Source organism: Jatropha curcas, chromosome 6 (genome assembly GCF_041381405.1).
Source record: "Jatropha curcas cultivar XTBG-Jc1 chromosome 6, XTBG_Jcur_1.0, whole genome shotgun sequence".
Classification (NCBI taxonomy): Eukaryota; Viridiplantae; Streptophyta; class Magnoliopsida; order Malpighiales; family Euphorbiaceae; genus Jatropha; species Jatropha curcas.
This window is the reverse complement of record NC_143156.1, coordinates 10,662,519-10,678,514: the sequence shown is the minus strand read 5'-3', so window position 1 is coordinate 10,678,514 and position 15,996 is coordinate 10,662,519. Positions and strand designations below refer to the sequence as shown.

Below are 15,996 nucleotides of genomic sequence, written 5' to 3'. Positions count from 1 at the left end.
ATATATAGCATACTTATTATTAATATAGGAGTCAGAAATTATCCCCTCTATATGGGACGTCAATCATTTCAAAATTGAGGATAATAATTATCATTAGTATACAAGATGTAAATTGTATCTCATACATACAGGACGTCAATCCTCCCTAAAATTGATAATGATAATTGTTCTTAGTATATGAGATGTAAAATGTATCTCATATATAGGACGTTAATCGTCCCCAAAATTTATGACAATAGTTGTTATTAGTAATGGAGATACCAATCATCACATCTCCCTTATGGGACATCAGTCGTTCTCAAAATTAAGGATAATATTTGTCCTTAGTATTAGAGACGTAAATCATCATTTATTATTGGCACAACTGTTATCCCAATTTCCAATTAAAATATTAGTAAGTTATCGTAATAAATATAAATTGTCCCCTTTGTGTGTTATTATCATAAAAGGGGATAATTGTTAAAATTGTCTCCTAATTTCAAGGGCTTATGACTTTTCGAGACAAATAATATTCGTTGTCCCAAATTCCCGTCCCCTTTTCTCACTTTTTTTGTAGTGACACTAACCCCTTGTAGAAGAAAATGCACGACTGCATCTAAACCAATTGCGTGGCAATGAAAATCAATATTGGCATAGGCACGAGTATCACAAGCAAGAACATGAGCACACATATGATGATTATTATTCATTTTGGCCATATGGTATTCCATATAACGGTGAAGTCAAGATTTGGAACCATGTGTGTTTAAAACTGAACCAAGCTTAGCTAATTTGGTTGGTTGATTCAACCAAAATATGCTAAAGAGCACAAACTTACTGCTGCTGCCACCGCTGGTCGCGACCACCTTTACTTCCTACATCTTCAGCTCCACCAATCAGGCCCTCTGCTACCACATAAATATCCATTATTGCTTGTCCAGGCTAGCCTCACTCATCAATCGTTCAATTGGGATATTTTAGCAACTTTTTGTATCATATCTCCATTAATATTATAATCGATTAATAAGGAAGAGCGGAAAGAGGTGACCACCATGATGGCTAGCCCCGGTATAACTTTTCCAAAAGACAAAAAAAAAAAAAAAGATTTTATTGGATGTTTATTGGTTTTAACTGTGTTTCGCTGTTGAGAAAACTCAAGAAAATAGAAGAATTTTTTTTAAAAAAAAAAAATTACAGCTGATTATTTTAAATTAATTGCAAGAAATTTATGACCTCGGTTGCAATTTGACTAATTGGTCTGAATGGACATGAGATTGGTATTATATAACCTAAATCACTTGCAATCAAAATGTTTCAAAAATTCAAGAAATCAGTACATTTTATCCCAAAGTAATCTGCATAAATTTCAAATTTAATTTGGATATAATGCAATATGTGATGCTTAGATTTTGTATTTTTTGTTTTACCGATAAGTATCTTATGTTCTCATTGTGACCTATGCCTATTTCGGTTTAGATGGCAATATGTGTTTACTAGCATGAACATAGTTTATCTTCCACCGTGTTAAGTTTCCACACCTTTTACGGAGTTTGGACTAGTGTGTTTTGGGATATGAGGCGTGCTTTATGCAGTACACAGAAAATGAAGATACTTTTATATTTTCTCTTTCGTATACTCTTCTACTGTTATACACAGTTAGCTTGAATTAGACATTAGCGGTGTTTCAGACTCAGGCTAACGGTGCTACACTTTGTCCCTGCACATGCATGAAAAACCAAAATGTGTTTTTTCATTGCAATAGGGTAGTGATCATTTGTTGGTTAGCAAGTAAATAGGGAATACTTGAAAAGCTAATGAAATTACAACCCGCTTGCCATTGCCCGATTACAATAAGATAGCGTAGTTGGATTTGATATCAATAATTATGACTTTGGAAGAATCGTATCGCAAAAGCTAGTTGTTTGAAGTTAGAAAATCGAAATTGGTGATTTACCTTAACCTCATTTTGATGGAGGGAAGATTGGAAAAACCTTCACATGTTAGAAATTTTCTTAGAAACAACTCTGGACCAAGGTAGAGAAGTTGATCAATAAATATGACATGTTACAGGTTATGAATCCATCAACTATTTATTATGTTTCAGATATTAATTCATGAAAAATAGTTTTCAGCTTTGGTTATTTTGGCTAAGGAGATGTTGCTGTTACTATTTACTAGAGAAAAATAATTTTTAATTCATTTATTTCTTATTGTTGACTGTATTGTACACATATAAATCCTTAGTGAAAAATTGACCTAAATGCAATAAAATGTCAAGTTTGCGGATTTTTTTATCCAAAAGTTCATTTATGGGTTCTTTGTATATTTGACCCAAATTTAGGATGCAAATTAAACCTTTTTCCAAATTCTAATGAAGATAGACCGGTAGACCAATAAGACAATGTAAATTTTCAACATAAGGTTCAAACAAAAGACCATAGAGATTAAGATATTGCAGATTTTAGAGATTTCCAAGTTGATAAGGAATCATTCCCTCAAATCCAGCATTAGCAAGGTTAAGGTGTCTTAAGCTCCCCAAAGAGCCAATGAATTTAGGAAATGGAGTTCCTCCAAATTACTGTTTCTCAGTTCCAAATATTTCAAATGTATCAAATTGAGCAAAGATTCACTGACCTTATCAACAAAGGCTGATTTTTGAAGATAGTCTCCATAACCATTCACAGCAGTCCCCATCCTCAACCCAAGATTCCAGCCGTTGACTTCAAAAGAGCTTCTCTCTCTTCATGAAGCACTCTGCATTGAATCTTCCATTGCAGAGGTCAATACCAATAATGATCATCAGGAATACTTCTCATTAAGGCTTTTAACGGCCTTTCTTGCATAGGTAAAGCTAATTAATGAAGTGTTGGTTCCATTAATTGAAGACAATGAAGTTAAAGAAAAAAGCCTTCTCATTCTTCGAGCTTGATAATGCCACCAACACTTTGGTTGTTTCTCAGAAATGCAAAGGAAGCATTCCTGGTTACCATTGAACTAAAATTTGTAGTAACCCCATTTTACCTTCTTGAATTTGCAGGGACATTTGCACGAGCACAAAAATACACCGGTTATATTTTCGAGTTTTCTTTTTCTATTTGAGCTTGAGCTGCTAATATTTCTGTTTTCTTAGTCTAATAAATATAATATTCAATAATTGAGAAGCCATTCCATTAAAGAATAAAGCTGAATTTACCCCATCTAACTCTCAGTTTAAAACTTTTGACACAAATTGACAATTTTGTCCACTTTTGTACTTTGGGCGTGTAGCTTAAAATAAGAATTGGTGGTGAGTTATAAGAATAATCTCTCTCTAACACAAACTGCATAGTTTCACACAATTGAAGGACTGAATTTGCAAGGGGAAAATTAGTGAGATTGAGAGCTACATAATTCTGAGATTGAGCAAGGAGTACCAAGAAGAATGATAAAATATTAAAAAGAATTTTGGATTGCTGGAAAATCGAGTTTCAGCATAATCCAAGAAGAAGGGCTCTTGATTCCATTGAAGCAATACAACAAAGAATTGATTTCTTCTGAAGAGAAGAGCCTTGCTTCTTGGATTATGTTTGCAGCCCTGCAATAATAATCCCCAATCCTTAAACTACAAATGATTTGACCAACCCACAATTAGATTAGATTTAACTATACATACAGTTAAAGTCGCTTACCTAGATATCACCCTCAGACTAAAAGCATGTGAAATAAACTTCCAAAAGTAGTTTCTGAAAAAATAAATTAATAAGTTAACATATTTATTTATATTTAAATATCCTCATTCACATTACAAGCTTTAGGCAATCATTTTAACTAGGATATCTACTAATAATTAAAGCAACCACTGCAGAAGTCGATGAAAAGAGAACAACTTAAATCTATTGGATTAAAAAACAACGCATAAACCCTTTCCACTGGTAAAAGGAAATACCTCCTGCCATGAGTCTATGGGAGCTAGAAAGGCTTGCTAAGACCGTAATCTATCCCAAAATAAATCATGAACTTCTTCGGTCAAGTTCCCAAGTTCAAAATTTGCATGCAGCAAGAACAAAATTCAAAATATCCAACAAAGACATTCAAAATGCAAACAAGCAGATCAAGGAGATCACAAAATTACCGAACAAGTATAGTAAGCAATGTGACATTGATCAATCAAAAACAAAAAGCTACTTTCAGTCAACTATGTATTTGAAAAGCTTTCCCACCTTTTGCTTATAGCTCTCTACATATGTGAATAAACAGGTCCTTGTAAACTATCAGGACTGTCAGAAGGCACAAAAAGGCCATGCAAGTAAAATAGAAACTATAAAGAAAAGAAAACTAGAAATGATAGACATCATATAAGAATACAAAGGCAACAAAACAAGAAACACTAAACCCAAACTTCTAGAGAATGAAAACCTATCAGCAGCCAACTCTAACCATAAATAAATAATTTTGATTTAAGAAGCCCACCAAACCTCACTGTAACTGAAGAATCTCAAGACGCTTTCCATCCCTTCAGATAATATTGCAGCTTTTAATGCAGCATCAGCTCTACAACAGTGGCCCAATGCTTGGGAAGCATTGATAGCAACTAGCTCAGCATTCTACTCGAGCAACAAATGTCAGATAAACCTTAAATTAATCCAATATAGCTGGGGGGTTGTAAGAGCTAGCAACCATTGGCAATCCCATTTGCTACCTTCCAAGTCTCTGAGGCAAGTGTCTTACTTGCCTTTGAGTCATCTCCAGCTTTTACAACTGACCCATTCTCTGCATGCTTTAGGTCCCCAATGGAATGGGCAATTAAAAGGGATTCCTGGGTCGCATCACTCACAACCTCCAGTGACTTGTGTGATCCATTTGCCACTTCTTTCTTCTCATTTTCAAGCTTTCCTTCCAATTCCTGCATGCATTAGAAAGTACAAAAAAGATTACATTTATAATATAGGAAATTCACATTACATAAAAGCAAATCGCAGTCAATTACCATACAAGCTCACTAAACAACATAACAGAGTTTATTAAGAAAATAGAACACAAAATAAATAAATAAATTGCAATATTAACTAGTGGACAAAGCAAGTCTTGCCTGTTTCTGGAACTGCTGTTGTTTAGCCTTCTTCTGCTGAATTATCTTCTGGCGCTTCTCATAGAATCCAAAATCATCCAAAATGCATGTCTTGCTAGAATGTTCTTTGAATATTTTGATCATTTTAAGCCCCTGCTCTAGCTTAACCTACAACATCCCCCACAAGTTCATTTCAGAAAAAACATTCAGAACAAAGAACATGAAATAGGATGGTGATAATTGTTCAGCTGACAAGGGAAAGGTATGAATACCTCTTGTGTGTCCCTGCTGTTAGTTACTGGTTTGTTCTCATTGTTTTCAAGGGTAATGTGCTTCAACAAGCTGTTGGGTATATCCTTTACAATGTGCCACTTCAATGGGAAATAGCCAGTCCACTTGTCCTGTTGCCAATACTCCATGCTCTTGTTAAAATCAACTGGCCCTACCATCTCCGCAAGGCCAACAAATTGTCCGCTAGTATTTACCTAGACGAAAAAGCAAAAGAAAACACCTTATAACCGAGAATAGTGATGAAACATGTAAAAGAGCCAATTGAATCTACATGCTTACCGAGAAGAAAAGAAATACAGGGCAACTGCCAGATTTCTGCTGAGCCTCCTGATATGCTGCATCAAGCTTCTTGTTCCCATTTGGTGTGCTTGCCCAGACATTATACTTTATACTCTTATGGACATCATCCTCACTGTAAGACTTGATAATAAAGAATTTGGCATCAGCATAATCCTCAGAGAAATCTGCTTTGTTATATTGTTCCCTGTCTGGAATAGAATGTGTCTCATCCTTTGCTTCATTAACAGTTTCAATTGGTGATACATTCTGCCCCTTAACAACTAATGTGACAGGTAGAAAACCTTTTTGGTTTTTAAAACCCTTAGCCCTTGGTCCCCTGTTTAGTTCATTCAGACCATCGACACTCTCATTGCGATAACCAAAGTGACCATTGCCTCGCCCTCTAGGTCTATATTTGCTGTCCCCAGTGAGCCACCCATTTGCATTTATCCTCGAATCATAACCAGTAGATCCAAAATCCATACCAGATCTAAAAGTGTTTCCATATTGACCATAAAACTTGTTAGGGTACATCCCATTTATGAATCCATGAGTTGATCCCACCCCAGACATTGGACCAGGATGATGCAAACCCTGTATGGTTAAAGTAATATCATTGTAAGTATAGATGTTAAGCCAAAAAAAGAATTTTCATGTCAATCACCATATATTCATAAACACGGACTTATCTATAGCCACAGCAAATAATACAAATGACAAATACAACACGATTTAAGTGAAGCAGTAGCAAAAATCCAGTTAATAATCTACTGTTTACTATCAACATGATAACGAAATAAATTGCACACAATTCAATAAAGGCTGAAGCAATTCAGAAGATATAGATTCTGACATCATGTAGACCAAGAATATGTAAAACAAGTAATAACTTGGGCATTTTGGCAAATTTTCAAGCTGTGTAGTGACCAACTGGATCTAGCAACGCTTTTAGCCAGATAAATAAGAACCATAAGTACCTTTATCATTTAGAACAGACAAAAATAAATTTAAAAAAAAAAAAAAAAAAAGATTTCTTCATACCATATAATTGTTGTTTTGGCGGAAATTGTGGTTCCTTGAAGATGGTACATTATTAGCCTTCATGAAGGAAGAAGCCATACCAGTGCTTCTATACTTCCCTTCAAAGCCAAATCTTGGATCCTGATAACCAGAAGTAGGCACTCCCCCTGGCAAAATACCCCTTCCATTTGTATTATTTGAATTCAGCAATGAATTTTGATATGTTGATTTAATAGGAGCTAAGCCATTGTTTCCCTTTATTCCTGCACCACTGACAATTCCGCTAGAATTCCCTTTAGTGGCTTCTGCAGGCAAAGACTTCTGGTCAGGGGGAGTTGTGGAAGAAAGATCCCCTTGAGAAGAGGGTTCCTGACTAGGAGTGAATGGCCCGCTATTTGGTGTCAGCGGTTGGAAATAAGGAGGATATTGATAGTGCTGAGGCCCATATAGTTGGCCGTCATTGACCAGCGTTGGAACGGGGGAAGTTGCAGGTGAATATGGGCCGTAAGGTGCATATCCATAACCATTATGATACATAACAGACCCATTGTCTGGATAAACACCCTGCCAGATGAAATAAGCACTTAAATAGAGCACTGCGACTTTAAGGTAAGAAAGACCAAAGTAAATAAACCAAACTCAGAGAACCTGCTATGGACATTAGATTTTCACCAAGCATACTTACAGATGCCATCTCAACACCATCAGTATTTGCATATCTAGAATAGTCATCCCACTCAGTACCACTCCCATTATAGCCTGCAAGAATTTACAATCATATCAAAAAAATTTCTAAACTACAGAGCATACGTCACTAATCTGGTTATTAAGGATCCTGAACAATCGGACCTCATACTGAATTTAAAGAAGCCTCTGTAAAATATAACTCAAAATTTAAACTGATTATCTTACTTCCATAATAATAGGCAGGGGAGGCATAACCATTAGGAAGGTAGCACATCGTTGGATCCATTAAATCAGGCAGAAAAGGTGTCACTGACCGCTCAGCTGAGGGGATCTGACCATTTGCTGAAACACCCGACTCCACACCACCATATTGGTAAACAGAAGTCTACCCAATAGACAGAGACCAACTGTCAAATCAATAATTCTAAGTGCAACTTTAACTCAACTTTGATGATCAGCAAAAATTGAAATTACCTTCTTGGTGGGCTCAGGAATTTCCAAAGTCTTTGTTTGAGTATCTAAGGACAAAGTCTGCAACAATTCTGCAGCTTCTACAGGAAGGAAAAACGTAAAGGACCACGAATTTTACATGCTTTTGGGACACAATCATTAAGACATACTAATAAAGTCCACAAAATTCTTCATAGATTAAGTATCCCTCAAGCCCAGATCATAAAATTCATGTTACATCGAAAAGAGAATGATTGCATATCAAATATCTAACAAAAACAAAATCAAAACAATAATAGTTTCAGTCGCCAATGAAATAACTCCTGCAGCCACATATAGGATAGAAACCAGTAAACTAAATCGAGTGAATTATGGCATCCATTTGCAAAACGAAACATACACTGATTAAACAGAAAAGATAGATCTCCACAACGATTACAAAACAATATCTAGTAGAACAAGAGCGTCAAAAGAAAAAAAAACCAATATAACAGACTGGATATCGATTCTAAAAGCACATATCAAAACAGATAATGAAAATCCAGAAATGAAACTCCAGGAAATAGAGAAAGGATACCTTCAGTGGAAGGAGCAACGGTAGCCATGAGAAGGTAATAATTGAATTGCAGATCTTATAGATAAAACCCTAAATCTCCGACAAATGAAGGTGAAATAGGATTTTAGAGCGGCTAGAGAGAGGAAAGGGGACAACGTAAGATTTCACAGCCGCCAAGGATTAGGGTTTGGGTTTGGGTTTGGGTTTTGGTTTGGCGTTTTAGGAGAGAGGGTTTTGTTCACTCAAAAGTGATGATTCAAATACAACCACGGCTCTCTTTCTTTTGGACCCTACTTGGCAAATTCTAAAGACTTCCACACCTGTCTACTGTATCATTTAATTTAACTTATTGCATAAATAAACATCATAGCCTATATTTTTATCATCCTTAATATATATATATATCTTTTCTTAAAACTATTTTGTTAAAAAAGAACTCACATTTCTTAAATAAAAGATTAAAAGTTTAATCCTTGAGAATGAAAAAAATTTTCTTTAAATATTTATGAGATTGACACGGCGTTAGCAGAATTAAATTTAAGGGAAGAGCTAAGAATACTTGTAGTATAAATTAAAAATATATTTTTTAGAATTATTTTTGGTTATATACAATCATATTTTGCAATCCAATCGTTTATATTTTATAACCAAATTTTGTACTTCAATTGATGAAGGCCAGAACTCTCTTTTCCTTATCAATTAAGATTCAATTCTTCTAGATGCAATATATTTTTTATCAAATAAGGTGTAATTTTGCTAAATACATATAGAAGTGTGAGCCCTTAAAGTTCTTTAGAAAATAGATTTAATTTAAGACTGCATTTGTTTTTGAAAATTAATTTATTTTAAAAAATGTTATCTAACAAAAAATATTTTTCAAATAACTTATTTTTTGTTATTTGGTTGTAATATTGAAAACTAATTTAAAAATATTACAAGTTTAAATGAATGATAAATTTAGTATCTGACCTTTTGATTTTTTTTTTTTTTTAATTTGGTACATGAATGGAAAATCTTTAAAATTGGGTAGTCCAAATTTAAAAAACACTAATTTAATGTTGAATGTTAATCTGAAGACGAAACATGATTTTAACAAAGTGTGGGCCCACAAATGTCCAGTCATCATCATTAACACTAAATAGTTGATTAGAAAAATACATAATTTGTCATGGCAAAACACTAAAAATGACAAATATGCCTTAGGGTTAACAATATTTTTGGTATCTCAACTTTTAATTTTTTTTTTATTTTGGTGTCTGAACGGAAAAATATTGTCAATCAGGTGTTTAAACATTTTAAAATTTATATTCAGGTGTTTAAACATTTTAAAATTTATATTCAGATGTTTAAATTTTTTAAAATTTACGATCAGGTATCTCCATCTGAGCTGGACTACCGGAATCTCAATTGGCAATTTGTGATTTAATGTGTAATCTCAATTGGCAATTTGTGATTTAATGTGTTGGTGCTAACATGCTCTGTTTTATTCCAAGTCATCAACACACGTAATATTTTCCTACTCTCTTTTCCTTCTCAGTAATCCTAATCTGTTCTCTCTACGTGGTTCTTCCCTCTCCCTTTCTATCCGTTTCTGTCTAACCAAACTGTCACTTTTCTTCTCTAAATCTCATGCAATAGAGAGTTAACTAATGGAGAACTTTGTTTACTAATCTCAGATTTTTGCTGCAATTCCTGAAATAATTCGTGCATGGTATGATTCTCGAGAGCATTGGCCGACCAACGATACTTTGGGCTTGACTTTTTGTATTCAGGCCTGGCATCATTTTAAAAAAACATTATTGTTGCTAATTTTCATTTGTAAATAAGTATCTTTTCATTTTTTTTTTTTTTTTTTTGTGGCTTTCGTTGTGCTAGAAATTTTCAACTAGTCTTCTAGAATATTTATCATGTTATAGATGAACGATTCCCTACTTTTATCTGTATAATAATAAAATATATTAAAATAATAATACTAGACTTCTAAATAAACTCTAACTAATAAATAATATAAAATTTATAATTCTTATCTTAACATAACTAACCTGGATCCAGTATATACCCAAATTTACTCATGTCACCACCCGATTCCACGGGCCTAACCGGCACTAGGGCCCAAGTAAGCTTAAAGTCCCCGAGGTCCGTAGTAAGCCTGAAACACTAAAAATTTATTATCTCTATATAATTTAAACGTGCACGGCTGCCTACGCAACAGCAATCGCCGGAACCGCTAGCGGAGGGGAGGCGCGACTACACAGTGGCGATCGGTGACTGGAGTTGCTATGCGTCATCACCCAGAGAGAATCGCAGCTCGCTTGCTTGCTGTGTTCATTGAAGGCGGAGTCCGGGAGGGAGGAGTGGCGCTGGTGGTCCGACGATGAGGAGAAGTGGCGCTCTTTTGCTTCGGTGGTCGGAATAAAACCAGGAAAGGAGAGAGCGGCGAGGAGAGGGCGTTGGAGAAGAATAAGAAGAGAGGAAGAAAAAGAAAAAGAAAATAAGTTGGTTTCTAGATCATTCCGGTTCGATTTGAACCGATTTGGTCTGACTCAACGATTTGGCTCGGTTTGCAAGTTTTTCACTTGGTTTTCAGGTTATTCATGTAGTTTTCGAAAAATCAATTTGATTTTCGAGTCCGGTTCGATTTATTCTGATTATTTTAGTTAAATTCCGTAACATTTTCTCCATTTGCTCAATAATAATAAAAATATAATTAGTAATGATATTTGATTTTTAGGAAAATTAATTTATATATATACACAATTGATTAATTTTAGGAGTTTCATATTGTCTCTCAAAATTTTAACTGTTCTCAATTCAAAAGTTTCGACAATATATTTGGGCTTGGGCCCAATTCACAAAATTTTGGACTCAAGTTAAGATTGTTTGGTGTTTGTAGCCTACATAGTTGAAAATTGAGATTTTTGATTTAATAAAAATTTGAAAGTTTTAAAAATAAAATTACGGGGTGTTTCAACTCAAGAGATGGATTAATTCACAATTTACTACACCTCAAATTTTGAGAGCTTAACAAATAGTTTTGCTTTAGCCGCATTAGAGCTTTATTTTTCTCTTTTTTTCTTTATTTCCTTTTTCTTTTTCTATAATTTTTATTTTTTCACGATTTTCCTTTCATTGTTTTTCCTATTTTTGTTTCTTTCCAATTCAATTTCTGTTTCTCTATTCAGTTTCATGGGATTTTACTTTATTTTATTTTCAAATTTCAAATTTTATAATTTTTTTCGATTTTTCTTTAGATCTAGGTTTTAATTTGTTTAGAGACTATGGCAATGGAGAGCTTTATCAAATTTTTTTAATAAGTTGTGACTTTGCAAAAAATATAGTTATTATTAAAATACAAATATTTTAGTTTCAGTTGGAAAATTAATTATTTTTTAGAATAAAAATAAATAATCCATTTGAGAATTTGTGATTTTCAATCAAAATCTAAAAATATATACTTATTTCCAAGCAAGCTATAAAGGTTGATGATGAGTTAATTTTCTTCTTCTCTGAAGTTTCCTCAGAAAATGAACATGTTTGAGGCACAATGGAGATGTTGAGAAGTAAAGACATTCAATAGGAAATTAGGTGTTTACGGTAAATTAGGGAACTTAATAATATGTTCATGTGGAATCCATATGGCTAGCTGATTTGGAACTCCTTTATACCATGTTGTCTGCCACATGAGACAAAATTGGTCCCACAATTACATAATTATATTTTCGGTGAACCAAATTAGACTGAGACACAAAATGCAAATTTTAAAAATTCATGCATTCAATTGACAATATTTTTCATTTGGACACCAAAATAAAAAAAAATCATTTATCCTTATGCCTTTATTTATTATTATTTATTGCATAAACTTTAAAATCATTTATCATTTAAAATCATTTATCAAAATTTAGGTACTAATATTTTGCAGAAGATGATTGAGGATAACTTAGGGAATGACACCATCTATTGTCAGAAAATTTATAGGCATAACGTACTTCAAAGAGGAATGCCACTCGAATAAGTTCTTTTGCATCAACCTTTGGCTATGATGCAGTTCTGCACCAACAGAGGTTGTGGTTTCCTTCAATTAGAGTGGCAAAATAAAATGGCTTAAGTCTAGATGATTATACACAAGTTATCGCAATGGAACTAGAGGAATTGATGAAGCACGCCTGCAAGCTTTCAGTAGAAAGGTAGTGTAAGAAACAAAGGGTTGCCAAGGCCTACAACAAAAGAATTCCAAAGAAATCATTCCAAGAAAGAGATTTGGTGTGAAAAGTAATCTTACCATTGCGTCCCAATTGTAGAGAATATGGCAAATGGTCTTCGAATTGGGAGGGTCCCTTTCGAGTTTATAAGGTCCTTAGAGGAAATGCTTATTAGCTGTCGAGTTTCTCAAGAGAGCCACATAAGATAAACATCAATGGTCATTACCTCAAGATGTACCATCCCACCATGTGGGAGATGAAGGAATAACAACAATGAAATCGGCCTTGAAAAGAAAAGTTACCTGCAGTAAATAGCTCAATAACTATAGATAGGTGATATGTCGATACTATGGCCAAGTATGTAAAAAGAAATACAGGCAAAATTATACTATAAAATAAAGCATGTAAATAACCACTCTCATGGTAATTCATGAATAAATTGAACAAGCCTATTGGTCGTTTCTTATATAAATATGCAAAGGTCGAATTCATGGCTTTAAATACATCTCAAACAAATATCCTGGAAAGAGACATAAGTACATTAAAACAATCTAAATAAAGAGAAATCAGATGAAGAAGAATCAATTGAGGCCAACATCGTGGAACTGACGCCAAGTCTGTTGGTGCTGTGAAACAGTAGAGGAGTATGTCTTACAGCTCTCCACCTAAGCTTGTACTTGAGGGTTTTTTATCCTTAATCATCATACTCTCGACCTTAACAAAGTTAGCCTCTATAATCTATTCTTTACTAAGGCATTCCTCAAACGTAGTGGGAGCAGCAACTTCACCTTCTAATAGAGCAATCTCAACCTTAAAAGCATCTACTTGTGGAAGAAGATCCTCTTTGCATTTCTTGAACTTTGAGACTTGATGAGCTGCAGTATTCACTTTTGCAATAGCCTGTTGATATCTGTCTCTTCTGGTTATGAAGTCTCTGATAAAAGACTATATCTCTATATCTGAAGAGATAGTTTGATGGTGAGAAGAAAATAACTCTCTAGTTTAGGATTGGATCTCCTGTAGCTGGTTAGAACCATCTATATTACTCACCACATCTAATGTAGAGAACACATGGCTACGTTGTTCCTCAGACAGGTCTGGTAAATTAAGATCAAACAAGTGTCTAAGCTGCTTCTTGGCTGCTTTGATAGAAGCATATGAAGGCTGGGTAGGAGAAGGGACTGAGGAGACAGACAGATTATTTAGAAAAGAAAAGTCAATCTCAGATAGAGGATCCTTAATCTCAGTGATAATAATCGATGGAGCTAGATGAGGAGTCATTTGTAGAAGAAAAAAGAAGTATACGTAATAATTTGGATAGAGGAGAACATGGGAGATGAAAGAAATACTTGTGGAAAAAAAGCAGGTGGAGCATCTGAATTTCGACTAGTAGAAGGAGATAGTTGTCGAATAAGGAAAGTATAATCCAATAGAGTCAAATTAAGCCTGAAAGCATATTCAGAAATAGTTGAGGGAGAAGAAGAGGAACTAGTTACGAATGTCCTTTGAGAGGTGTAGTCATTGGTAGTCTTCACAAAATGAGGATCTAGCACCTTTGAATCATCTGAAAGTATCTCTGGCTCATATGGTTGTGATATATGTGAAAGCTTTGGCTTGTTGGCTACCCTTGTGGAACACTTAGATGCAGGTACCTATTGGGCCTCCTTCAATGTTCTCTTTCTCATTTTTCTTGGGGAAGTTTGAATTTTTAGAGTATGTACCCTGGGCTATGTAGTTAGCTTCTGCTTCCTATTTTGAGGGTTTGAGTTATTGTTTCAAGGAGAGATCAATGGAGAAAGAGAACCTGCAAAGGCAAACAAGAGATTAGAAAGTAGTTTAGAAACAAAGGAAGACAACTCAATATAATATATAGGTAGGGAGTCATATGGTTGTGCTATAATTTTGGTAAGAAGAGAAGTCCATAATGTTGCAAAGTAGGGAACATGATGTTTGGGTCCACAATGGTAACAGGTAGACTTTGAGGAATTACCTTATGCATTTGTAACATGTTACTTACACGAGATTGAGCCTGGCGCTTTCCGTAAAAGGAAGTAGCTGCCAATAATCGTGTTAACTCAGGGATACTCTGTACTAATCCAAAATTTCCTACACCAAAGGCAAGGATATAGGACTCAAAATTAGCATTATAGCGAAATTCACATCAAAAGATACATTCACATGCAGATACCACTCAAAAGTAAAAATAGCCTAGTGTCTTAATGCTTCTTTTATGGTAGCAGGCTACCTAATGTTCAACCACAATGAGAGGCCAGTTGCTAGCTCATTAACAGTATCAAATGGAGTAAATGTGATGTTGTTTGGATCTTTGGGGTTCTTAAGATAATCAATAGCTTTATCGGGTAGCAAATTAGAAACAGAGTGAGCTACCCTACAACCAAACATCACCATCAACTGGCGATAAGAGAAATTTCTTAAATTAGGGAAGTAACCAAAAAGGCAAAGTTGTATTATCCACGGGCTGTCATTCCACTTCCTAAAAGGTTTATCACCACTTAATTTGCACAAGTTGTGGGAGACAAAAGTGGGGAAGAAGAATGCCCACAAGCTAGTTCATAAGCCAAGGGGAGATACTCACGAGTGGGATGACCAGAAGTGGAGAAGAAGAAGATAAACTTACACACAAAATTCATAGGAACCATAGTCAGTCAAAGCATAAATGTCTAGAGGAGTAATAGACATTGGGCCTACGGGAAAGATGAAAGAGTTTCAATAATCAGATCGAAATTTTCAGGTGCCACATAGGATACTAGTGCATAAAGGAGGGCCTAGTTATGGAAGCCTGCATAGTTGGATAAAGGAGTAGATCCCTAATTCTTCCTAAAGAGATTTGTGCACTGATTCTAGAAGGTGAATGCATTCATTCCATAAGCTTATATGTCGAGGCCAAGACTTAATCTTATATACTGGCGAATTAAGAAGAACAAGAGCAATGGAGGTGATGAAGGTGTTTTTATTAACGACCGAATAATCTTATCAGATGAGCAGGGATGATTTTCCTGTAAGTAAGTAAGAGAAGTAAATGATCAGGAAAACAATGTATAACATGTGTTAGTTTAGTAAAGGAATTTACCTGAGGAGTAGGAGCATTAGTAGGAGCGCTGCTGAAGGTATAGCAAATGCAGCAGTGGAAACTGTTACAAGAAGTTTAAAAGTCAATTCTTTTTTGAGAAATTTTGACGGAGAATATTCCTTTTCTTTTGTGAGCATTATAAATAATTATAAACTTCCTACTTAACATATATGATCATTCTATTTTTTTTAAAGGCAAATATTGATGCATTAACCATAAGAATAAAAATCGTGCAAAGGAAAACTATCATAGAAAGCAATAAAGGAAGCATGAATATAACATAAAGAAAAAGCATAAAGAAATTAAAGAAGCGAGTATTGGCTCTAGCACCTTATGAGAATTCTAGGACAATCACATTTCTCCCAATCAAGCGTGTAAGGTAAACAAATCCAAA

The 15,996-nt window shown here is 34.6% G+C and overlaps 1 protein-coding gene across 3 annotated transcripts; it reads right to left on the bottom strand.

The window, feature by feature from the left end:
• Nucleotides 1-4,086: 4,086 nt before the first annotated feature.
• Nucleotides 4,087-8,574, bottom strand: LOC105647969 (YTH domain-containing protein ECT4). Of its 3 annotated transcripts, none has more exons than XM_012234195.4 (9): nt 8,331-8,574; nt 7,778-7,854; nt 7,529-7,688; nt 7,302-7,375; nt 6,638-7,180; nt 5,597-6,190; nt 5,299-5,511; nt 5,048-5,194; nt 4,087-4,861 (listed from the first exon to the last, which is right to left on the bottom strand). In XM_012234195.4, exons 1-9 carry the CDS (start codon nt 8,356-8,358, stop codon nt 4,628-4,630), a joined length of 2,070 nt encoding a protein of 689 aa, XP_012089585.1. In that variant the 5' UTR covers nt 8,359-8,574; the 3' UTR covers nt 4,087-4,627. The 3 variants fall into 3 exon arrangements, with proteins under 3 accessions (XP_012089585.1, XP_037493164.1, XP_012089587.1); XM_037637236.2 differs by having other exon boundaries at nt 7,778-7,851; XM_012234197.4 differs by having other exon boundaries at nt 7,778-7,845.
• Nucleotides 8,575-15,996: the final 7,422 nt, after the last annotated feature.